Source organism: Acomys russatus, chromosome 13 (genome assembly GCF_903995435.1).
Source record: "Acomys russatus chromosome 13, mAcoRus1.1, whole genome shotgun sequence".
NCBI lineage: Eukaryota > Metazoa > Chordata > Mammalia > Rodentia > Muridae > Acomys > Acomys russatus.
The window spans coordinates 14129434-14155381 of NC_067149.1; the positions used below are offsets into that span (position 1 = coordinate 14129434).

The following is a 25948-nucleotide window of genomic DNA, read 5'->3' on the forward strand; positions in this document are numbered from 1 at the left end:
ACAGAGAAACCCTGTCTCAAAACAAAACACAAACACACAAACAAGCAAAAACAAGATGGCAGCCACCTGTGGAGAAGTTATCAGCTGCCCACGAACAGAAGAACAAGCACCTCAGAGGGCTGAGATACCTACGGGCACATCCAAGGCAGCTAGCTCCAGGCATCAGTGATGGTTGCAGGGATCAGGTCCAGCCATGGGATTCTGATCCACACACCTACCAAAGGACCCTGAAGCAGACAGAGTGCGGGTGCAGAAAGACCAAACTACTGTCTACTCCAAGTCCAAGACTTCTGTGGGACTCATCAGACGCCCCAGACTTGATGCCTGGGTGGAGCCCTCCCTGAGCTAGAGTCCGAGGCTGTCCTGAATTTCCCACCGCTATGGAGCTGATATGCCACCTCTGTGCCCTCCATTCTCTGATGACCATGACCCAAGGAAGGAGGCACCGTGACAACCACCACACACAGCCCAATTCTTAGGGGCTCTGCAGAGGGAGGTGCTGCTCCAGGGGACCAGAGTGACAGGCTCACACCTAGAGTATACCGTGCCACCCAGCCACCAGATGGACCCACCAGGCACTGATGCTGCCAGCCAGAACGCAGCAGCACAGGAAACAGCTAAATGCCAAGCTCCAGGCCCTTCCCCCACTCCCAGGAGGCCCGTAGGGGCTTTCAGGACAGCAAACAAAGCAGGCAAAAAAAAAAAAAGAAAGAAAGAAAGAAAGAAAGAAACAAAACAAAAACAAAAACAGGACAACAACTCTCAGCTATCTGAGGAAGCAAAGAGAATAATGTGGCCTCTATCATCAAACTCTGGGAACTGAAAGAGGTCTGAAGAGGCCCAGCTCAGCAGCAGTGGGGCTTGACAGAAGCTTAGACCGGTATCAGGCCAGAGTCAGGAAGTGGCCTTACTTCTGACAAGCACAAGGACACTGAAAGGTATGTGGCTTCCTTCAGGCTACAGAGAGCTAGAGGTTCAGATCCACCTTGCAGACAGAGGCCAGACAGAAATATCACCACTGGGGAGTGAATTGCAGCCTGCTTCCCTGCCCAGGGCTGCAGGGCAAATACCACAATGCGGACAGGACCTGCTTGATTGCCTGGGCTTCCTGTCCCATCCCTCCCTCAGGGCCTTGCATGGACACTGGGCCAAGGTTTGCCTCTAGCACATCTGCCCCGCTCATTTCTTCTGAGGTACGTCCACTCTGGACCTTCAGCACAGTGTACATCTTTGTCTGCACCAGTCCCACTGCAAACTTGCCCACTTCACTCTCTCCCTTGCCTGGACTGCATCCCCCGCCACAGCCCACCTTACCCCACCATCCTACCCCCACCCCCCACCCCACCAGCCCAGCCCCTGCTCACTCCATGGCTTCTCATCAGCCAATCTCAAGTAAGAAAACCCTGCCAGGCTGATGTTGAGGCTTACACTTTTAATCTCAGCCCTTAAGTGGCAGAGGTAGGAGGAACTTTGTGAGTTCAAGGCCAGCCTGGTCTACACAATACATTCCAGGACAGCCAGGGCTACACAGAGAGACTCTGTCTCAAAACACCCTCCTCAGGCTGGGCGTGGTAGTGCACACCTTTAATCCTAGCATTCAGAAGGCTGAGGCAGGTGGATCACTGTGAGTTCGAGGCCAGCCTGGTCTACAAAGTGAGTCCAGGACAGCCAAGGCTACACAGAGAGACCCTGTCTCGAAAAACAAAAGAAAAAAGAAAAAAAAACCCAAACAACAACAAAACCACCCTCCCCACCCGCAACCCCAGCAAAAAAAAAAAAAAAAAAAAAAAAAAAAAAAAAAGTAAATAAACAAAGAAAGAAAACTCTTGGGCTAGAGAGATGGCTCAGTTGTTAAGAGCACTGACTGCTCTTCCAAAGGACCCAGGTTCAATGGCAGCTCACAACTGTCTGTAACTCCAATATGTGATACCCTCACACAGATATACATGCAGGCAAAACACTGATGCACATAAAATAAAAATAAATAAAGTATTAAAAAGGAAGGAGGGAGGGAGGGAAGGAAGGAAGGAAGGAAGGAAGGAAGGAAGGAAGGAAGGAAGGAAGCTCTCTAGCTGCCTTGAGTCTGGGCAAGCTTCTGAGTCCATTGATCTACCCTGTCACTTTTCTTCTCTGTCACTGACTTTTGGTGGGCTGGGGTATCTGTGAGGAAAGACAGCCATCGGCCTCATCCTTGCTCTCTGTCCTGTAGTGATGGAATGAAAGAGGAAGGAGAGAGAAGGAAATCTGGGAGAGGAGGATGTAATTCAGTTCCGAGTCTTTGCCTATCACACAGCAGACCCTGGGTTCAGTCCCCAGGACTCAGAAGGAGAGCGAAGGAGAAAACCTGAGTGTCAGTTTAAGGTGTCTAACCTGCGGGACCCGGAAGGTGGCTCTCTCGGAAAAGTGCTTGAACACCTGAAATTGGATCCCCAACACCTGTGAAAATCCAGATGTGACAGTGTACATCTGTGACCCCGGTGATGTGAGCAGCAGAGACTAGTAATAGGCAACCATCATAGCCAAACCAGTGAGCCACAGCTTCAACCAGGGGCCCTTTCTCAAAAAATAAATGTGGCAAGCAATTGAGGAAAGACACCCTCTGTCTGCCCACACCACCTCACACACATGCCACCTGCACATACACATGCACACGCTAACAAGAACACACGATAGACATATGACTGCACAAAATACATTTAATATCTAAAGTCTAGAAATTGCAGAATGATAAGAAGTTATCAAAGAAAGAGTATAGCTGTATATAATGGCTTACTCTTCTAATCCCAGAGGCAGGAGGATCACCTTGAGTTCAAGGTTAGCCAGCTCCAGAGTGAGACCCTGTCTCAAAAACCACAAAAACAGGGGCTGGAGAGATGGCTCAGCCGTTAAGAAGCACTGACTGCTCTTCCAGAGGTCCTGAGTTCAATTCCCAGCAACCACATGGTGCCTCACAGCCATATATAATGGGATCTAATGTGCACTATATAAATAAATATAATTTTAAAAAACAACAAAAACAACATGTAAACTTATTTTCTAGGACTGCTAAGAACTTTCAGATTTAAAAGAGTCACCAAAAACCCAAAATAAAGATGTTTTTAAAGACTTAAGCTGGGTATGAAAATTCATGCCTGTGATCCCAGCATTCAAGAAGCTGAGGCAGGAACACTGCCATGAGTTTGAGGCTGGGCTGAGCTAAAGAGTGAGACCCTGCCCCCACCCCACCCACCAAAAAAGTCTGCAATCCAAGCACTTCTGAAATGGAGAGAATTTTAAATCAAGAGTTAAAGGTCATCCTTGTCTATACAGCAAGACTGACAGCCATCCTGGGCTACATGAGATCCTATCTCAAAAGAAAAAAAAAAGAGGAAGAGGAGGAAGCAGACAAGAGGCAAGGTGGAGAGGAGACAGAGAAGGGGGGGAGGGATAAAGCGCATCAGAAATAACCCCAGAGAAAGAAGGACAACCTCCAAAAAATCAGGAGTTCAATGGCATCAGATTTTCCAAAGGCCATAGTGTAGGTCAGGAGAAAATAAGCAGTGGTCTTAAAAATTATGAGGAAAAAAAATAATTGCCACCCTAGGACTTTCTCACCCAATTATCAGTTAAGTTTGAGTGGAGCAACACGCCTTTAAAATGGGTCTCTGCGTGTGTGTGAGGCCAGCCCTGTCACATGGTGAATTTCGAGACAGCCGAGGCTGCACAGCGAGACCCTGTCTCAAAAAGAACAATCACAAAAGCACTGCAAACATTTGAACCCTCCTCTCATGCACCCCAGCTTTTCACCAAAGCTACAGGGTACACGAGGAAAAGGAAGACCTGGGACTGGCGGGATGCAGGAAAGGGAAAACGGCAATGGAAGACAGGGGACGTCAAGGTAAAAGGAGGCACTGCGATACCAAACGCAGAAGAGGCAGCAAGAGCTGGAAATAGAACAAAGCACATCAATGAAAAACACAGGCAGTGATCAACTCCAGATAAAACATAAGGTGAAAAAGACAAAGGACAGCCATGATACACAAACCACGTGACTGGCCGGTAACTGTTATTTAATAATTGGAATGACATGAGCAGCTGAAATACAGCTCTCAAAACCATGACTAAATATATGAGGAAGGGGGTGAACTAGAAGGAGGAATATATCTTTATAGAAATGGAAGATAAGAGAGCCAAGTCCGCCGGGCGTGGTGGCGCATGCCTGTAATCCCAGCACTCGGGAGGCAGAAGCTGGTGGATGGCTGTGAGTTCGAGGCCAGCCTGGTCTACAAATTGAGTCTAGGACAGCCAAGGCTACACAGAGAGATCTTGTCTCAAAAAACCAAAAAAAAAGAGAGAGAAATTAATCTTTGAAATAAAGTTTCTGAGCAAAAAGGAAAACTTTGGCTTCATAGCCACAAGACTCTGAGATCCCCTCCCCTTGCCCCTGCCCACCCCTGGCAGAGGCACCTACCTGCTCATTGGTAACTCCCGGGCGTAGGGTGCCATGCTTGTAGTCTTCCAGCAGTTGCACAGCCTCTCGGAGGCGCCTCTGTAGGGGAAAGGAGAGACATTGTGTGACATCAGACCAGTACTCCTGACAGCTCTCCCTTCCTGAGACTACCTCAGCAGCAACCAGAGCCACAGTGCTCACGGTGCATGGCCACAGCCCCCAGAACACACATAAAACAGTGGGAAGGAGTCCTGCATAAATATCTTTCAACAGAGACCTGCCTCAACAGGAATGGGATGATATACACGAGACCAGGCTAGCCCAAGCAAAGGCTGAAGTAAAACTCAGGAGATGGTTAGTCAGTAAGAGCTTGCATGCACTAAGAAACAAAAGTGAGTGGTGCACACTTGGGGTCCCAGAGTTGGAGGGGTCGACACGGGGTTCCTGTGGCTTGCTGACTGGACAGTATAGTCTACTTGCTGAGTTCCAGGCCAGAGAGAGACCCTGTCTCAAAACAACAAGGTCAACAGCACCTGAGGAACACACCTGAGGCTGACCTCTGGCCTCCACACCCACGTACATATGTGTGCGTGTGCATGTACACCCACAAAATAAATAAATCAATAAATAAATTTAAATAAAAACAGATTTACCTACTCAAGTACTTATGGCTACAATACCTGACAGAGAGGAAGGACAGGAAGAGGTTGGATTGTATGTTTTGCTTTTTTTTTTTTTTTTAAACTCTTCAAAGCCACAGAAGGCAGCGTTCACTTACCAAGAGACTTGAAAAAAGATGGTTACAGAGCTCTTGCACATGGCCAAGAATGCAGACAACTAATAGAAGTGCAAATAAGTAATTTGGACTAAATGAGTGTGTGTGTGTGTATATGTGTGTGTGTGTGTGTGTAATTGCACACAGTAACTTGCAGGAGTGGTGGTGTCTGCCTGTGATTACCAGTATTAGAGATAGAGGCAGAGGTAGAGGAATAGTGAGTTCCAACCCAGTTTGGGCTAGAGACTATGTTCCAAGCCAGCATACACTAAACAGTGAAATTCTGTATCAAAAAGAGGCAAACAAGCCAGGTGTTGCGGTGGCACATATTTTTAAATCCCAGCACTCAGGAGGAGGAGGAGGCAGGCAGATGTCAGAGTTTGTAGCTAGTCTAGTCTACATAGTGAGTTCAGACGAAACAGGCCCCTGGACTGGGTGGGGTGGGGGTGGGACGACTTCAACAGAGAATGATAATTTACTTCCCAGGTGGTGGCATGCACACAATGCCAGCACTTGTGAGGTGGAGTCAGAGGATCAGGAGTTCAAACCAGCTTGTAGGACATAGTGAGTCTGAAGGCATCCTGGGCTACACACAAACCCAAAAGGAAGAGAAAGGAAGGGAGAGAAGGAGAGAGGGAGGGAGGGAGGGAGGGAGGGAGGTGGGGAGGGAGAAAAGGAAGAAGGGAAGAAGGGAGGAAGAATATACAGTAATTTAAAAAGTAAGCTGGAGAGGGTGGTGATGCCTGTAATGCTAGCACTGCAGAGGCAAGAACATCAGAAGATGGAGGTTACACAGCAAGTTCCAGAGCTGCCTGTGCTATATGAGATCATGTCGAAAGAAAGAAAGAAAGGAAAGCAAAGCCTAGAAAACTATGACTACGTTACAACATGGATGACCCTTGCTGGCATAATGGACCTTCTAAAAATAGTCACCCCATTATCCAAACCTCCCAGAGTATTCCAGAAGGTTTCCATAACCAAGTCTAGAGATAAAGTCTATGTGCCCTCCCCTAGATTCCAGACAGACTTTGTGACTGTCTCAACACGGAGAAAGAGGGTGGTGGATATGAGGTGGTACAACCTGAGGCTAGACCATAAAGTCTTGCAGTTTCAGCTTGCTCTGTTAGAAGCAGCTACTGTGTTGCAAGGACACTCAATCAGCTCAGGAAACACCCACGTGTGCAAGCAGTGAGCCATAGCACACTGCTCCAGCTGAGCCACTCCTCAACAGCAGCAAACACTTGCCGGCCACATCCCTCCTGAATCTGTCCGTTTGCTTTCTTCCCCACCCCACACGCTCCCCTCTTCTCCAAATATGTAAACAGTTTATGATGCTTGAAAAACACATCAGCACCAGGCACCGTGGCACATGCCCGTGATCCCAGCACTCGGGAGGCAAAGGGATGTAGATCTCATGAGTTCAAGGCCAGTCTGGTCTACAAAGGGAGTCCAGGACAGCCGAGGCTACACAGAGAAGTCCCTGTCTTGAAAAACAAAGACAAACAAACAAAAAGAAGAGCAAGAGCCGCCCATGGTAGACACACCTGCAATCCTAGCACTTGGAAGGCAGAGGAAAGAGGATCAGGGGTTCAAGGCCAGCCTGGGCTACAAAGTAAAGCCTTGGTTCATAAAGTAAAGAATGAGGACTGGACAGATAGCTCAGTAGTTAAGCAAACACACTGCTTTTGCACAGGACCCAAGTCTGATTCCCAGCACCCATGTCAGAGGACTCACAACCACCTGTAAACTCCAGTTCCAGAAGATCTAAGGGCCTCTCCTGGCCTCCACAGGCACTGCACTCACATGCACAAACTCCCACATACATAGTAAAGTTTTTTAAAATAACAAAAAAGAAACTAAGCATGGTGGCACATGCTTGGAATCCCAGCACTCAGGAGGCTGAGGCAGGAGGATCAAGTTGAGGCCAAAAGAAGAAAAAGGGGGCAGAGGGGAGGAGCAGATGAAGATGTCAGAAGAAGCAGGAAAGCATAAAACCTAATTCCCAACCACCATGCACAACACCAGGATAGACACAGCATGCACAACACCAGGATAGACACAGCATACACAACACCAGGATAGACACAGCATACACAACACCAGGATAGACACAGCATGCACAACACCAGGATAGACACAGCATGCACAACACCAGGATAGACACAGCATGCACAACACCAGGATAGACACAGCACGCACAACACCAGGATAGACACAGCATGCACAACACCAGGATAGACACAGCATGCACAACAGCAGGACAGACACAGCATGCACAACACCAAGACAGACACAGCATGCACCACAGCAGGATAGACACAGCATACACAACACCAGGATAGACACAGCATACACAACACCAGGATAGACACAGCATACACAACACCAGGATAGACACAGCATGCACAACACCAGGATAGACACAGCATACACAACACCAGGATAGACACAGCATGCACAACACCAGGATAGACACACCATGCACCACAGCAGGATAGACACAGCATACACAACACCAGGATAGACACAGCATGCACAACACCAGGATAGACACAGCATGCACAACACCAGGATAGACACAGCATGCACAACACCAGGATAGACACAGCATGCACAACACCAGGATAGACACAGCATGCACAACACCAGGATAGACACAGCATACACAACACCAGGATAGACACAGCATGCACAACACCAGGATAGACACAGCATACACAACACCAGGATAGACACAGCAAAAGTTTAACTTTTCTTCTCGACTCTGAACATTTTTCTTTGTTTTGTTTTGTTTTGCTTAAGGGGTATGGAGTTCACTCTGTAGCCCAGGCTAGCCTAGAGATCACCATGTAACTAAGACTGGCCTCTAACTTGTGGACAATCCTCCTGTCTCAACTTCTTTCATTCTCAGATGGCAGGTGCACGCCACAAGTGGACTTGTGTTTAAACAAAATTGGATCATATGGAGTATGATTTAACACTTGAACTAAGTTTCCTTAAACCTTTGGCAGGTATCCTGGACCCCAAGTACCCCAAAACCTCCTAAAGGTGCTAGGGTTCCCCAAGCCTGAGTGGCTTTTTCCTGCTGCCTGGGCCTCTAAGGCCCTGGACAATACATGCTCTACTTTCTAGCGAAATGCGGTGAAAGGCCCTGAAGTCTCATTATTTCTCCCACCCCAGGGATTCTCCTGAGTTCCTATAACAACCTGGCAGGATTCCATCTCATTTGACACAGTCATCAAAGGCAGCCTCCAGCCAAAAGAATCAGTTCCAATAAGCCCTGAGCTTGGCAAAGACTGTAAGGAAGGAGGAGAGCCAAAGTTCCTGCAGCCAGGCCTGAAGGCCCAGACTGGAAGAAAGCTAGAAGGAAACCTTTTCCCTCTGAGCCTCTAAGCTGGACTTGGCCTAACTAAGCCTTGCCCGGAGGTCCCGTAGGATGGACAAGGCCCCAGCCACCGATTGGAGAGGCCACAGAGCTGGTTACTCTGGGGACTGTTCAGGGAGGCTTGGGGCTCAGAAGAAATGCCTCCCTGCTATGCCCTCCTCTCCAGCCACTATATTATGGTGGTTGGCAGAAGGGCCTTGAGGAGGGGGGAATGCTGGGAGGTCAGTGAGGGGTGAGCCTGGCAGGAAGTCTTTTCAACCAGGAACAAACAGGCAGACAGCCGGAGAATGTAAAAGCTCTGAGGGGCCCAGCGGGCTCAGGAGAGGCTGCTGGGCTGGGGTCCCTGCCTGAAGCCCAAGGATAGGAACAGACTGGCCAATGACGTTGCTTCTCAACTCCTCATCACCAGCCTGCGTGCCTACAGCCAGTGTGTGCCTCAAAGGCACTGTGAGCCCCTCCGTCTATTCCACTGGGGTTTGGTCCCTACAGGTACCCTGCAAACACATGTACTAACAGGCACGCGTTAGCAGCAGACTATTGGCCTGAGGAGCATCTCAGCCCTCTGGACCTGCTGGAAAGCCCAAAGAAGAGATAAGTAGGAAGCAAAAGGATTTGCTTGGAGATTGGGGGGAGGGGGGGTCAGGGGCAGAGGGTCACAGGAAAGAAGGGATACAGAAAGAGAAGTTGAGGCTGGGTGTGGTGGTCATCATATGCTGAGAGGATTGCAGGTATATCTGTATTTCATCTACGCCGATGCTCTCTGTAGTCACTTGGGAGGTGAAAGCACAAGAATTGGGACGCCAAGGCCAACCTCGGCTACCTAGTGAGTTTGAGGCCAGCCTGGGCTACATGAGACTCTGTATGAAAAAATAAACAAGAGGCGTCCCAAGGGACCCCTCCACGAAAAACCAACTCTTGCTATTTTCTTTTATATTTTATTAATTTATTCATATTACATCTCAATTGTTATCCCATCCCTTGTATCCTCCCGTTCCTCCCTCCCTCCCATTTTCCCCTTACTCCCCTCCCCTATGACTGTGACTAAGGGGGACCTCCTCCCCCTGTATATGCTCATAGGGTATCAAGTCTCTTCTTAGTAGCCTGCTATCCTTTCTCTGAGTGCCACCAAGCTTCCCCATACAGGGGATGTGGTCAAATATGGGGCACCAGAGTTTGTGTGAAAGTCAGACCCCACTCTCCACTCAACTGTGGAGAATGTCCTGTCCATCGGCTAGATCTGGGTGGGGGTTCAAAGTTTACTGCACGTATTGTCCTTGGCTGGTGCCATAGTTTGAGCAGGACCCCAGAACCCAGATCCACCCATCATAATGTTCTTCTTGTAGGTTTCTAGGACCCTCTGGATCCTTCTATTTCCCCATTCTCCCATGCTTCTCTCACCTAAAGTCCCAATAGGATGTCCTCCCCTCTGTCTTGCTATTTTCATTGACCACTGACCATCAGAAATTGATGGTAAGACCCTGTTTCTGAAGAAATCACACAGGACACAGGACACAGGACACAGGACACAGGGAAACCAAGTGCATTCTGATCACAAGGCTCCCTCCCTACACCAGCTCTCATAGTGCCAGGAGGTGACAGGCAGGTTGCTGAGGGGGAAAAGTCATCAACAGTCTTACCTAGCTGTAAACCCTGTGAGCTACAGTAGCGAGCTGTTATAGCAATTTGTACCCATGAGTGCAACAGTGGTGTAAATGTTAGGGGGTAACTAACTGCTTTCTGGTTAGAATCAAGGCCCACTCTATAGGAAGAAACCCCTGTCTGGTACTGCAAAGCTGGCCAAGATCATATGGCTGGGGAGCTTATAGGTCCCATGGGTGAAACCACTATCATTTTGCTAAATGGACATAGTATCAAATACTATGCTGTATTTTTTATTGTATTGTTTCAGACAGGGTCTCTACATAACCCTGGCTGTCCTGAATTTCACTATGTAGACCAGGCTGGCTTCAAACTCACAGAGATCCAAAATCATCTTTCCTGGCACGACAGCCCATCTCCAAGTAAAATGCAAATTTCTCAGAAATCTCTGAGTGATGGCCATTATTTTTTTTTTTTTTCCCCTGAGACAGGGTTTCTCTGGGTAGCCTGTCCTGGAACTCACTCTGTAGACCAGGCTGGCCTTGGACTCACAGAGAATCCACCTGCCTCTGCCTCCGAAGTGCTGGGATTAAAGGCATCTGCCACCACCACTACCACCACCACCTGGCTCTGATGGCCATTCTTGATTCTCAGATTGACTACATTTGGAATTGGGATTAGCAAACCCAAGCTGCTGGGTGTACCTGTGCAGGATCTTTCTTGATTGGATCATTCTAGTCAAGAAGACCCACCCTAAATCCAGATCCTTTAAGGTGAGAAATTCCACCTTAACCCTGAGCCACCCTGACCCTGGTGGCAGTCTATATACAGGTCATGGAAGAAAAGCCTGTTCTTCTGGCAAGCCCATCCCTTCACTAGCACTGGAGGCTGCTTCTTCAGGATCCCAGCATATGCTGAACACCAGCGGAGACATCCAGCCTCATGAAGCAAACACCTATTGGGCTCTTGGACTTTCTGTCGGAAGACAGCCATTGTTGGGATAGTCAGACCACGGCCCGACTGTAAGGCACTCTAGTAAGTCCCATTTACATAAGGCTCTGCTTGTCTAGAACAAAAGAGCCTGGAGGAATGCACCCTGACACCAGGCACCAGTTCAGTATAGATAATACAAGATGGTAGCAGGAGCATCTGGCAAAGAGCTGAGGGAAAGTGAAAGAGGGAGAAGAGAGAGGAAGAGGGAGGGAGGGGGAGGAGAGAGAGAAGGAAGAAAAGGGAGGGGATATAAGGAGGGGAGGGGAGGAGAAAAAGAGCAAAGAGAGAAGAGAGGAAGAAGAGGGAAAGAGAAAGGACTTATTTGGCTTCCTTTCCACGTCATAGTCCATTACTAAGGAAAAAGTGGGATGCTCTGGAGAGATGGCTCAGTGGTTAAGAGCACCTGCTGCTCTTCCGGAGGACAGAGGTTTGGTTCCCAGCACCCACGTGATTCACAGCTGCCTAACTCCAATTCCAGGAAACCCAATGCCCTCTTCTGGTCTCGGAGGCACCTGTTTATGTGTGGTACACAGACTTACGTGCAGATGCAGGCAAAACACCCATACATATAAAGCAAAATGTCTAAAATGTTAATTTAAAAAATAAATTTATTCTAAAACAATTTTATATACATATAATTTTCCACTTATTAAAAATGAAAGCAAATTAACATACTAATGAGATGAAGGTGTTTATTTTTACATAAAAAAATTAAATCTCAGTGGGGCACAACATGCATGCCTGTGACCCCAACACTCAGGAGGCAGAGGCAAGAGGATTGCTGTAAATTCTAGTCCAGCCTGGTCTACAGACTGAGTTCTAGGCCAGTCAACATAATTAATTCCAGGCCAGCCAAAGCTACATAGTGAAACTCTTTCCAATGATAATACTAATAATAAGTCTTGGCTGGATAACTGCATTGCAGAATGTGGAACATCTTCAACAGTTTTCAGAGATGACACATATTTTGATTTTATAAGCAATGCTGAGATCACCACATCACATAAATACACACTGAAAAATGGCAAGAGTATAGTGTAGGGCCATTTTAAAAATTCCTAGAAAGTATTTAATGATTTTTTTTTTTTTTTAAAGACAGGGTTTCTCTCTGTAGCCTTGGCTGTCCTGTACTCACTTTGTAGACCAGGTTGGCCTTGAACTCACAGAAATCCACCTGCCTCTGTCCCCTGAGTGCTGGGATTAAAGGCATGCGCCACCACGCCCACAAATTTTTTGGTTTTTCTTTCTTTCTTTCTTTCTTTTTTTTTTTTTTGCTGTTTTGTTTTTGTTTGTTTGTTTGTTTTTGGTTTTGTTTTGTTTTTTGAGACAAGGTTTCTCTGTGTTAGCCTTGAGTGTCCTGGACTCACTTTGTAGACCAAGTTGGCCTCGAACTCACAGCGATCCACCTGCCTCTGCCTCCTGAGTGCTGGGACTAAAGGCGTGCGCCACCATGCCCGGCCTCAGACAGTAATTTTTAAATCAGGCATTCTAATGCAACCCAGAGACAAGCTGTAACACTCACATGCCAAGGAATGAAGGCAGAATATATGAAGTCTTTGTGCTTATGACTAAACTACAATTCTCTAAAGACAGAAAACTTTGTGTATACAGTAAAACATGGTGATTCATACAATAGGAGGAATTTAGACCCAGGTGTGTTGTCTCATGTTGGGAGGCAAAGGCAAGAGGGTCATCATGTTTTCAAGGCCAGCCTGGGCTATATAATGAGTTCTGAGGTAGCCTGTGCTACAAGATGAGAGATTCTCTTTTAAAAAGAAAAAAACATCCCCAGGTGTGGTGGTGTAGAACTCTAATCTTAGCATTTAGGAGGCAGAAGCAGGCAGATCTCTGTGAGTTCAAGGCCAGCCTGGTCTAAATAGTGAGTTCCAAGCCAGCTAAGGCTACATTGTAAGATACTGGCTCAACCCAACAAAATAACAATGACAAAAATCCACATGGATGATGGAAGACATCTGTCTGTAGTCCTATAATTCTGCAAGTGGATGCGAGGTTAGGAGCTCAAGGATAGCCTCAGTTACCCTGCGTTTTGAGGACAGCCTGAGCTATATAATGTTACGGGCTAACCTGGCCTAGAATGTGAGACCCTGTCTGCCTCCCCTTCCCCAAATTAAAACAAAACAAAACAAAACAAAACATAGGTGCTACGTAGCACAGCCTTGTCTTCAGCGGTCTAGTCTGCATTCCATGTCCTACATGGAGGGGTGGGGCATGTTCCATGGGTTTCTGTAAGCCTCCTTTGCTGAGCGGACACTGTACCCTGGACAAGAGACTCAGTCTCCAAACTCCCAAAGTCTATGAACCATAGCGACTGTGGCAAGGATTCCTTGGAACAGCCATGGAGGGGACCACCGTACCTTACCGTACCCAGTTGCAGCTTTCTCCGGCGTGGGAGGAGCTCAGCAGAGCTCAGGCACATCTCACTGTGCACCACATCTGCCAATCTCCCAGCTCACCTGCCTTCCTGCTCCCCTTCCCACTGTTTGCTCCTCTTCTTCCTTCTCCCCCCCTTTCTCCCCTTTTAGAATCAAAGAGCACAATTCTCTCCCCGCTGTCAAGCAGAGCCACCTCCTCCTCCTCCTCCTCCTCCTCCTCCTCTAAAGGCTTGTTCAAGGCTTTCTGAGAACAAAGACAGCCTTCTTCCTAAGAGAAATTACGGTGGATAAAATTGCCTCCGCCTCATTACACATACAAGGGTTGGAATCTTTTTAAAGCTTGGCCAGTTATAAATTGCAAGCCAACAGCTGCAGAACCTTCTGAAGAGGATTCTATCCGCAGACTCCAAGACTGCTTCATTCTGGGGCTGCAGGTGGCTCAGGCTCTGGGGTCGTTCCTCTCTGGGAATCTCCAGCTTGCACAGCCACCCCTCTCAAGTACTCTACTGTCCTCCCTCCCTCAGGCCTCCAACCAAGCAGCCACCACACCCACACTGCCTTCCATGTCTCCAGCCACAGCCCGGGAGTAAAGCAGGGTCCTGTAAACACATGTTCCGGTATACAGGGGGGCCTGGCAGGCTGTGTGTCCCACAGCCCAGCAGAGCACACCAAGGTCAGAGACTCTTTCCTCTCACTCCCGCTGTTTCTGGTGAGCACTGAGACCACTGCCTTGCTGGCTGGGAGGTCCATGTGGGACTCTTGCAGACGGTGAGGGATTCGGGATTTTCTGAGACTATAATCTCTTCAGGAGGCTAGCATGTGCTCCAGGAAACAAACCTCAACTCCGGTGTGACAGTGACAGGAAAGACAGAGCCACCGGAAGCTTGTCCTATACCTATGAAGAGTAGAAGGGAACTAGTGCAATCTGAACATTACTTAAAAGTTGCTGTTGCCTGAGTTTATTCCTAATCAGCAAGTGTCTGTGTTGCTTTGACATTTTAGCTGCTAATGGAACGGGAAGGCATGAGGTTTGATTATTATTAATTAATATAAGAAACTAGCTCAAAATGGGTTGGTATTACGTAAGTAGGTTGTGATCTTTCAAATGCAAGAGTTCCACTGGCCATGGTAGTATGTGCCTGTAATTCTTGCCCTTGGGAAGCTGTGGCAGGAAAATTACAGTGAGTTCAAAGCCAGCCTGAGCTACTTAGTGAATTCCAGGTCAGCCTAGACTAACTAGCAAAACCCTGTTTTAGAAAAAAGTAAAATAGCTGGGCGTGATGGGGCATGCCTTTAATCCCAGCACTCGGGAGGTCTGGTCTACAAAGCGAGTCCAGGACAGCCAAGGCTACACAGAGAAACCCTGTCTCGGGGAAGCAAAAAAAAAAAAAAGGAAAGAAAGAAAGAAAAAAGTAAAATAAAAATGAGCAACAATGACCCAAAAGCAAGATTTGAGGCAAGCTGTAAATGACGGAAAGCAACAGGAAATGAAATGCTGAGTCTGCAAGGAAGGAGGGTGCTCTTGGAAGAGAGAGGGTGGCATCTGGCCCTACAGCACCTCCTCTGTCCCCAAAGTCTCCCTGCTCATGAGCACTGAGGGCCGCTCAAATCCTCCCCTCCATTCCCCCCAGAACTCCAAGGACACCATCAACATCTCCAGCCTTAAATTAATCTCCGGCTTCCATTGACTCCTCACCAAGCTAGTGGCATTTCAAAACTACCATTGTATCTAGTTTTAGACAGTTCTAGAACTTTCTAGGGTGAAATATTTTTTTATTTTATTTACTTATTTATTTATTTATTTATTTATTTATTTTTGAGACAGGGTTTCTCTATGTAGCTCTGGCTGTGCTGGACTCACTTTGTAAACCAGGCTGGCCTCGAACTCACAGCGATCCACCTGCCTCTGCCTCCCGAGTGCTGGGATTAAAGGCGTGCGCCACCACGCCCGGCTCTAGGGTGAAATATTACTGGGATGGAAAAGCAGTTGTTAAAACTTGGTGCTCTCCCAAATGTTTGCACAGTCACCTCCAGTATAGGAGAATCCAGACAAAGCCTAGGTACACAGCACACTTGGCCTTTTAGGACTGGTAGCTCACTGGGGCCAATAAAAGCAGATAGTAAACTGTCCAGGCCTTATGTTCTTACTGAGGTGCAGTAGGCCACCCACATATCAAAGTAATCCCCACACTTCATGTTCCGCAGTGCTACCCAGGCACACTAGATGGTGGCTCAATGTTCATGTACCCAGAAAGCCATGTACTTCCTCCCACCATGCCTTTGGGTTAGTGATAACACAAATGTGTTGGGGGTCTTCAAAGTATAAGAGTTGGAGCTGAGCAGGAAGATTGTGAGTTTGAAGGCTTAGCTTGAGCTAGTGAGTTCCAGGCCAGCCAGAGCTACACAGCAAGACCCTGTTCCCCCTCCCCGCCCCCCCAAAAAAAACCCAAACCCACAAACAAACAAATGTCTGTAACAAAAGCAAGATTTGAAGACAGTGCTTGAGAGCAAGTCTACCCAGGGGCCCGTGGGTCCCTGCCAGGCAGAGAGGTGTAGGGCAGTTCTGGCAGTCAGGAGCTGCCTCCGAGGCTCAGTGAGGAGCCTGAGGGAGCAAGGCACTCATTCGGGCATGGAGCTTAGTTCTGCCGCTACCTCAGCGATCTTGGCCAACTTCCCAAAATGCAGATTTTCTAAACAGGAATGCAAACCTGTTGAGCACCACGCTGGACAGCACTGTGTGCACAATGAGTCTTGGCTTCCTGCTCTTCATCTGTAGAATGGGATGTGTAACGGCAGCTTCTAGTGGGGCAGATTCTCTGTGATTCTGATAAGCTAAGGGATGTGAAATGTTTACTGTCACCACAGAGATATGGCAAATGTTGGCGAGGGACCAACACAGTTACTCTGCTATGAACATGGCAGAGGCACATGGGTACTGAATCATGACAGGGAACTGCAAAGCTATGTGTGTCATGGATCAATTTAAAAACACAGAGCTGGGGGGATGGCTCAGTGGGTAAAGGCACTTGCCACCAAGCCTGATGACCTGAGTTCAAGCCCCAGAACCCATGTGGTAGGGAGGTATTCATGCCAAAGCTCACAGCCCTTGACATACCTACACATTAATTAATTTAATACAAAATAAAAATAAGGGGACTGGAGCTAAAAGCACTTGCTTCTCTTCCAGAGGGCTCAAGTTCAATTCCCAGCACCTGTATTCAGCAGCTCACAACTGCTTCTAACTCCAGCTCCAAGGGCTCTGACAACTGCCTCTGACCTCCAGAGGCACCAGAACACACATGGCACACTCTCATTCACACGTACACAGGAACACGCACACACATGTATGCACTGAATACATCCCTTAAAATAAATAAATAATAAATAAAGCTAACTAAATAAATAAAACTAAAAACACAAACTGTCTTGTTCAGCACGTATTTAATAATTGTGTGATGTTTTTGTTTGGTTTGGTTTTGGGTTTGGTTTTTTGAGACAGGGTGTCTCTGTGTTAGCCTTGGCTGTCCTGGACTCACTTTGTAGACCAGGCTGGCCTTGAGTGCTGGGATTAAAGATGTGTGCCACTATTGCCCAGCTAAGATTTTTTTTTTTTTAATTTAGTAATACTGATTGCTTCTGACCCTTTTGGCTAAGTGTCATGTGAGAAAGTGGAGCCACATATCATTGATGATGTCACACGGAGAGCCACTTTGAAAAACAACGTGATAGTTTTCCCAAAAAGTAAAACATATATTTTCTACACTTGCCTTACAAGCTAGCCATCTTGTTCCCAAGGCCAGCCTGGTCTACAAAGCAAGTTCCAACATAGCCAGGGCTACATAGTGAGACAGTCTCTCAGAAACAAAACAGAAAGGGAAAGAAGAAAGTTTACGTCCACACAATGAATGTTCGTAGCAACTTTACTCATAACAGTCAAATGCTGGGAAAGGGCCAGACGTCCACTAACAAGGCGCACGCCTTTGTCCCCAGCACTCGGGAGGCAGAGGCAGGTGGATCACTCTAAGTTTGAGGCCAGCCTGGTCTAAAAAGTGAGTCCAGGACAGCCAAGGCTACACAGAGAGACTCTGTCTCAAAAAAACAAAAAACAAAAACAAAAACAAAAGAGAGACAGACAGACAGACAGACACAACCTGGGTGAGCAGCATTTGTTAGAGGGCAGAGATGGCTGTGGAAACAGCCAAATGGACAAGAAGCTGACAGGAGCTGGCAACAGAAAGCAGAAAGGATCAGCTCTAACAAAGCATAAGCCAGCTGTGAGAATGACGCAAATGCTTCACACCCTGTGTGTACATACACATGTGCTTATGTGTGCATTGTGCATGTGGAGACCAGAGATTGGTTAACACTGGGTGCCTTCCTAATCACTTTCCACCTTATTTTTTTTATTATTATTATTTATTATTTATTATGTATACAAAGTTGTGTCTGCATGTACAACTGCACACCAGACCTCATTACAGATGGATATGAACCACCATGTGGTTACTGGGAATTGAGCTCAGGACCTCAGGAAGAGTAGCCAATGCTCTTAACTTCTGAGCCATCTCTCCAGCTGCCCCACCCCCACTTTTTTTTTTTTTTTTTTTTTTTTTTTTGAGGCAAGGTGTCTCACTGAACCTGGAACACATCCATGCAACTATTCTGGTTGAATGTCACAGTGATCCTCCTGTCTCTACCTTCCTGGCTTACATAGGAAGGGACTCTGGACTTTTTTTCTTTCTTTCTTTCCTTTTTTTCTTAATGCTTGTGTCTACGGAGTTCCTGTGTGTGCAGTTGCACATGTGCCTGTGTATGTGTGCAAGTGGAGGCCAGAGGTGTCATCCTTTCGCTGGCCATCTACTTCCTTTGAAACAGGGTCTTTCATTGGCCTGGTGCTCACAAAACAGGATCCACCAGCCAGTGAGGCCCAGGGGTCCCTTTGTCTCTGCCTTCTGAGCACTGAGATTAGAAGTGTGTGCCACAGCACCTGGCTTTTCATGGAGGTCCTGGGGACTGCCACATGCTTGCAAGGCGAACAACTTACCAACCAAACCCTCTCTTACATGGTCATGGTCACAAATACTTGGCTGAATTCGGTTGTCAAAATTCATAGAACTGTACAATTTTAGAGGCAAATGATGCCTTAGTAAGCCAGACATTAAAACCCAAGGACAGTGGCCACCGAGGAGAGGGAGGACTGAGCAAGGAGAATCATGAAGGCACTTTTTGCTTTGCTAACTACATCTAGACTGCTTGGCTCCTCCCACCTATGGCCATTGCCCCCATGCCCCGCCCCCCCAGACTGGAGATCTAACCCAGAGTCTCGCACATGTAGGCGAGCACTGTATCACTGAGCCCCACCTTGGGCCCCATTCTGAACATATGACTTATATAATTGGTACCAACGTCATTGAGGGTTTCAATAATAAGAGTGATGCTTCTCTAGAAAAGGCACAGTGAGGGCCAGTGGGAGACATGGCACAGGTAGGAGTGCCCTCTGGATTGAGACGCATGACCTTCCTCTCACCGTGAGCCTTCCTTACCCTCTCCTCCTCCTCCTCCTCCTCCTCCCCCCCTCTGATGACTCACACTTTCTGAAGTGACAAGGTACAAAGGCCAGGGGAGCAGCCTCCATTGAGAGTGCTGGCTCTGACTCACCTCAGTGACAAAGAGTGTTCGGGGGTCGATGATGTCCAAGAAGTGTCTGAAGCGACCGTAGAAGGATGTCTGGAGAAGGAGGGGAGAGGAGGAAAGAGACGAGGAGGTCAGAGGCTGTACACAAGACGCTGGTGGGCTCCCCCACAGTCCCCAGGGTCCCCCATGCAGGTGATGGGGGCCACTGAGACCTCAGTCCTCATCCCAGGGCTGGGAGCTTCCTAAAATCAACTCAGAGACCATAAAGACACATCATAGTGGGGCTGGAGAGATGGCTCAGTGGTTAAGAGCACTGCCTGCTCTTCCAAAGGTCCTGAGTTCAATTCCCAGCAACCACATGGTGGCTCACAACCATCTATAATGTAATCTGATGGCCTCTTCTGGCCTGCAGGTGTACATGCAGGCAGAACATTGTATACATAATAATAAATAAATAAATCTTAAAAAAAAAAAAAAAAAGACACATCATGGTGCCAGGTACATACTCCTTTAAGCCCAAGCACCCGGGAAGGAAGACAGAGCTCTGTGAGTTTGAGAACAGCCTGGTCCACATTGTGAGTTTCAGGACAGCTAGGCTATGCAGAGAGATTCTGTTTCTTTGGTTTGTCTGTCTGTCTGTCTGTCTGTCTGTCTGTCTGTCTGTCTGAGACAGGGTTTCTCTGTGGAGCCTCAGCTGTCCTGGACACACTTTGTAGACCAGGCTGGCCTTGAACTCACAGAGATCCACCTGCCTCTGCCTCCCGAGTGCTGGGATTAAAGGCCTGTCTCAAAAAACAAAACCAAACAAGATACATCATGATTAGGGCTGAAGAGATAACTTAGACATTAAGAACACTTGCTGTTCTTGCAGAGGACCGGAGTTTGATTCTCAGCACCCATCAGGTAGCTCACAACTGCCTGTAACTTAAGCTCCAGGAGATCCAATGTCCTCTTCTGGCCTCTGTGTGTACCTGAGATAACATGTGCACAGACACAGGCACACCCCAATCCTTTCTTCATGTGTCCCCCATGTTTTCCCTCCCTCTCACTGTCCCAGGATCTAGTCTAGACACTTCAGAAACACTCAAGCATCCCAGGTACACAGGCACTTTCCTTGCTGCAGAAGGCCAGAGAGAAAGCTTGCCCATTCTTCACAGGGCCCCTTTCTGAGGTTCTGCTCCCCACAGGCAGAGCCCAAATATGGCAGGCCCAACTCACAGCCCAGAGCCTCCTTCAACTCACTGCCCTGTTGCCACAGTGAAACGCAGAACAAGGGGCCAGCTCCCCTAGCCTTGCCCAAGAGCAGTGGCTCTGGAAAAGGAGGGCTTTGTGCTAAGCGGGGCCATAGGCATTCACGCACATTGAAAGGAAACCAAGCAACAGGGCTGCTGGGCCTTCTGCCTGAGGACAAAGCCAATAGGGCACGACCGAGCAGGGAGGGGAAAGAGAAGGTGTTGGCTCAAGGATGAAGGGGCAAGATGCAAGCGCTGGGGGTTCACGCCTCACTGCACTCTGGGCTAGGCCCCAACGTCCTTCCCAGACTCCCACCACTTTCCAAGTACCACCCTCTGCACAGTGCAGGAAAGAGAAGAGCTGCCATTGCTCATCCCCTCACTGCTGTACATGCTACAGTCAACTCCTGTCCCTCCCCTTCCCTTCCCTCCCCTTCCCTTCCCAGCAAAGACCCTGCAAGGTCCCCCTGCGGGATCTCAAGGTTCCCACAGACACCAAGCCTAGTCTCTAATTCCATATCTTGCCTACCTGCCATGGCTGCATGGGGCAGGCCCTCCGCATCAGAGCAGAGGTCAGATTAAGGCTTAGCACAATTCAAGCTGAATATGTTTTTTTCCTAGTCTCTCACAAGTGGCTGGACCTAGTCTTCACTTAAGACATGCTGTAGGATGCACGCTCATACATACTGTCCCCGCAAAATTTTACCCCTAAGAATACTAGAAGAGACAGTCCCCACTGCACTGTTCATAAATGGAGTGACAAGTGTGACTACCATATCAACTTGTGCTTTCAAGCAACAATTATGATATAAAAGTGATTGTGAGTTCATAAAATGCATGCCAACAGTGAGAGTCCAACTTTCCAACTTAATAAGTAAGGAGACAGAGAGGGGATGGATTTCCTGTGTGTGTGTGTGTGTGTGTGTGTGTGTGTGTGTGTGTGTGTGTGTGTTACCAGGGATTGAATCCTGGGCATCATGCATGCTAAGCTAGTACTTCTATCAAATACGATACAGCCCCAAGACACATGGGTACTAAAGATGAACAAAAGGCCCAGATGACATCCAGTCCCTTAAGAAGTGGCTGGTTCCAGGGCTGGGACAGAGAAGGCATAAGACGAAACTAATATATTTTGTGGTTCTAGAAAGTGGGGAAGTTGGAGCTAGAAAGATGCCTCAGAAGTTGAGTACTTGTTGCTCCTGTGGAGGTCCTGGATTTGGTTACCTGCACCCACTTGGCGGCTTACAGCTATCCACAACTCCAATTCCAGGGGGTCCAATAGTACATACATACATACATGCAAGAAAAACACTTATACACACACAAAAATAACAAAATAATAAAAAACACACTGTATCTGTGTTAAATTTCCTGAGCATAGAGACCATATGAGTTACAGAGTCCTTGCACTGAGGCACTGTGGGGTGAGTGGATTTAACATACTCTCTGGAGACAAACTGTAACCTAGCAACATGGCTGCTCTGGTAAGGGATCGTATCTAAAGTCCTTCTAGGTCTATGTGATCTGGAATGCAGACACACTCTGGATTACAGTATGATCTGGCTGGAATAAGACATGCCCTTAGTACACACCTTTAATCATAAACAATGAAAGAAAGGTTAGTTTATAGAAAGTAACAGTGATAGTGACATCTAACTGAGGGGCAGACAAAGTGACCAAATACAGAAAGATTTGACAGAATGAGTCAGAGATAGGGTATGTCCAACTCTCACAAGAACAGCATAGGAAAGAAAGGCTATTTAAGAGCAGTGCAGAGGGAGAGAAAGAGAGAGAGAGAGGGAAGGGAAGGGAGGGGAGGGGAGGGAAAGGGAGGGGAGGGAAGGGAACGGAGGGGGCGACGGGGAGGGGAAAGGAGGGGAGGGGAAGGGAAGGGAGGGGAGGGAAAGAAAAGGGAAGGGAGGGGAAGGGAGGGGAAGGGAAGGGAAGTGAGGGGAAGGGAGGGGAAGGGAGGGGAAGGGAAGGGAAGAGTGTGTGGCGATTTTACAGAGACAGGTTGCAGAGAGAACAAGCTAGATGCAGGTGAAGACAGAACAAGCCAGAGAATGAGATTAGAAGATTAGAACATATTGCCAAAGTTAGTATGGAGCCAAGCAAAGCAATTCAGTGAGAAGCTAAGAGAAGCCAGATTAAATCAATCAGCTTGGAGAGGAGTTTTGGCTAGTACAGCTGAATTGAACCAGCCAGTGAAGAGTCCAGAAAGAGCTAGAAGGGTGAGTTTATTCAACAGTAAGCCTCAGAGGCTGAAACATTCTAGGCCTAGGTTAGCAGATAGAGGCTGGAAGCTGAAGCCTTCAAGGTTTAGGTTTACAGAAAATTAGATTGTACGGAGGTTAGAAACTTCTAGACCTAGCTAGGCCTGGGGATAGCTAGAACAGAGAAAGAAACACTCTGGGCTCAGCCCAAGCCGAATATTCATACAGACTGGATACAGCTCTCATCCCATCCCCTCATCTGAAGAAATAAAAACATTTACAACTCTCAAGTAGCTGAAGCAAAAAGAAAAGACCTAAATGCACAGGCCAGCCATGAAGCCTGACAGGTGGCCGCTATTGCTTTATTTTCTTCCAGACTAAAGACATCCTTAATAGTGGCGTGTATTTCTACTGTGTCCCCAGACTTTCTGGTCACCTCCAGACAATGGTGGCAGCAAGTGGCCCTGGCTCCCCCAAGACAAGAACCACAACAGATGCAGTAGATGTGGTGGTGTACGCCTTTAATCCCAGCACCAGGAGTCTGGGAGGAGGACAGATCGCTTTCAGTTTGAGGCTAGCCTGGTCTACATAGAAAGTTTTATGCCAGCTAGGGCTACATGGTGAGACCCTGCAATAATGATGGTGATGATGATAATAATAATAATAATATTTTAGTGGATATAAAGTACAAGCTGGGTATGCTAGGTAATACATTTTCTTTTATAAAAAAGTATTTTTTTCTTTTATGTGTATGAGGGATTTGCCTGAGTGTTTTTATGTGTATCATGTGCATGCCTGGGTGCCCAAGGCTAGAAGAGAGCATCAGATCTCCTGGAACTGGAGTTATAGACAGTTGTGAACCACACCGTGTGGTGCTGGGAACAGAACCCAGGCCCTCGACAAGAGCAGCAAATGTTCTTACCCGCCTAGCCATCCCATCAGCCCCGGTGTGATACACTGGATAGTAAGCCCTAGGACACTGGGGGTGCTCTGTGGCTCCTGTTTTCTATTTACAGACAGACCTGGCATGCAACCAACATGTCCCTGAAGGGACAGTGGCTGCGTGCAGCTTCAAGAGGAAGGTAGGATTAGAAAGAATAGCAGTTCAAGGGGGGCGAAGTTGAGCAGAGGTGCCAATGAGACCCCTCAAGGGAATGGCCCACGTGAGGTAACTTCTCCAAGATGCCTTCTACCTTCTCACTCAGCCTGAAGTCTTGATCCAATATGCTTGTTTACTTATGCACATGTCTGTGTGCTTGCATGAGTTTATATGCACCACGTGTGTGCAGATGCCCAAGGAGACCAAAGGGCATCGGACGCCCTGGAACAGGAGGTACAGGTGATGTGAGCCACTATGTGGGTGCTGGGAACTGAACCCGGGTCCTCCACTAGAGCAGTAAACACTCTTAACCACTGAGCCATCTCTCCAGCCCCACATGTTTAATGTTCCTGCACACAGTACTAGAGCAGCAAACTTCTGACCATTGTGATCTTAGAGAATTCTTGGGGATGGTGAGTGACATGGATCAGCAGTTAGGACGAATGCCTTCAAGCATATGTGCTAGGTCGACGCGCCAGTCCACATGTAACGACAGCCTTGAAAAGCAGAGACAGGGGATCCCAAAGCAAACTGGCCAGGAAGACCAGCCAGACAGGCAAGCTCTGGGTTTGATGGAGAGACCCTACCTCAAAGAGTGAGACGGAGAAAGACAGAGAATGCTTCCTGACCTCAGCCTCAGGCCTCCACATGCAGGTGTGCACATGTACATGCATGCCGACACACATGCAGAAACATACATACACATACACACAAACTGCACCCACGCACATGAAAAATGGGGGAAAGAGGAGGAAGAGGAGGAGGAGTGGGACTAAGTAAATTCAGTACTGAGTTGCTGATGTCAGTTCTTGTTAGAAACAGTGTTTCTGAGTTCTGTCAAAAGACATTGTTTTTGAGTGACATGCAGTTTTTACTTTCTCAGTCTGAGTTCATCTTAGTTTCTCAGTACTTTAAAATGTATAGTCAACCCTCCCCCTCCTCCTCCTCCACCCCCGTTTGGCCCCATCTTTGCTCAATCACACAGCGCATTTTTTTTTCCCCCTCTTTCCTTTTTTCTTCACTGAAAGAATGAGTCAACGAAATGATCCTTTCCCTTCACAAGCGAGGTGAGTCAGCGCACTGTGGGTAGTGTCCCTGCCCCCAGCAACCCCAAGCTGCCCCTCCCCAGGTACAGCCAACAAGGCCTGAGAAGACCCCGAGCTGCCCTCCCCAGGCACAGCCAACAAGGCCTGAGAAGACCTGCCAGTCCCAGACCCTGCCTCTAAATTACCCTTCTTCAGGAATTACTTGAACGGGACCAAGCTAGTGAGTAGTGGGCATGACCCATCACTGAATCTGGCACAGGCACCTTCACAGCATCAGCACCATGATCACCTGGGACTTCCCAGGCAGCCTCATCTCCAGGATGCCGGTTCCACTAGTCTGGGGTGGGGCGGGCTTCACACACCAGCATCTATTTAGATACCTACCCAGGGGCTGGAGAGATGGCTCAGAGGTTGGGAGTGAGCATAGCTCTTGCAGAAAACTTGAGTCCATTCTTGGTACCCACACTGGGTGGCTTAAAACTACCGATAACTCTAGCTCCAGGGTGCCTGATGTCCCTTTCTGGCCCTTTGGGGCACCCATACTCATGTGTGCAAGCACAAGCACATACTTAGGTGAAGGTAAATTTGTTTCTGTTTTTGTTTTTGTTTTTTGAGACAAGATTTCTCTGTGTAGCCCAGGCTGTCCTGGAACTTGCTCTGTAGACCAGGCTGGCCTCGAACTCGCCTGCCTCTGCCTCCCAAGAGCTGGGATTAAAGGCGTGCGCCACCGCCACCCTGCTGAAGGTAAGTAAAATTTTAAGAAGACACCTCCCCAGGGTTCTGGGGAGTTGTTAATGCCCCTCTACACACAAACCCCAAAAGCTACTTTGGGCAACAGTCAGTTCATGCCAAATAAATGATTAAAGGACAGAGCTGGCTTCAAGGGACTAGGATTCTAGAAGTTTATTTCAAGCAAATTAAATGAGAAATAGGCTCAAAGCCACACGATTCAGCCCACACCAACCTGTCCCTCAACTTTGATGTGAGGGGTACGCTTTGCCACCCAGAGTCTCCCTGAATCCCACAGGCAGCCTGAGGCTGCTCAGGCCCAGTTAGTTCAGGCCCATCTCAGAGCCCAGTGCACATACAACATGCTCTGACCCCAGCCATCTGATCAGGTAAGTGAGATGTCTGAAAGAGCAAGAATACT

The 25948-nt window shown here is 47.9% G+C and overlaps 1 protein-coding gene across 3 annotated transcripts in view; it reads right to left on the reverse strand.

Moving 5' to 3' along the window:
• The window catches only part of Sfxn5 (sideroflexin 5), a 118570-nt gene that overhangs the window by 82550 nt on the left and 10072 nt on the right, over positions 1–25948 (reverse strand). For all 3 annotated transcript variants that reach the window (XM_051154826.1, XM_051154825.1, XM_051154827.1), the window contains exons 2-3: positions 19233–19301; positions 4451–4528 (exon numbers count right to left, since the gene is read on the reverse strand). In XM_051154826.1, the coding sequence (XP_051010783.1) occupies positions 4451–4528; positions 19233–19301 (147 nt within the window). The remainder of the gene's footprint in view (positions 1–4450; positions 4529–19232; positions 19302–25948) is intronic.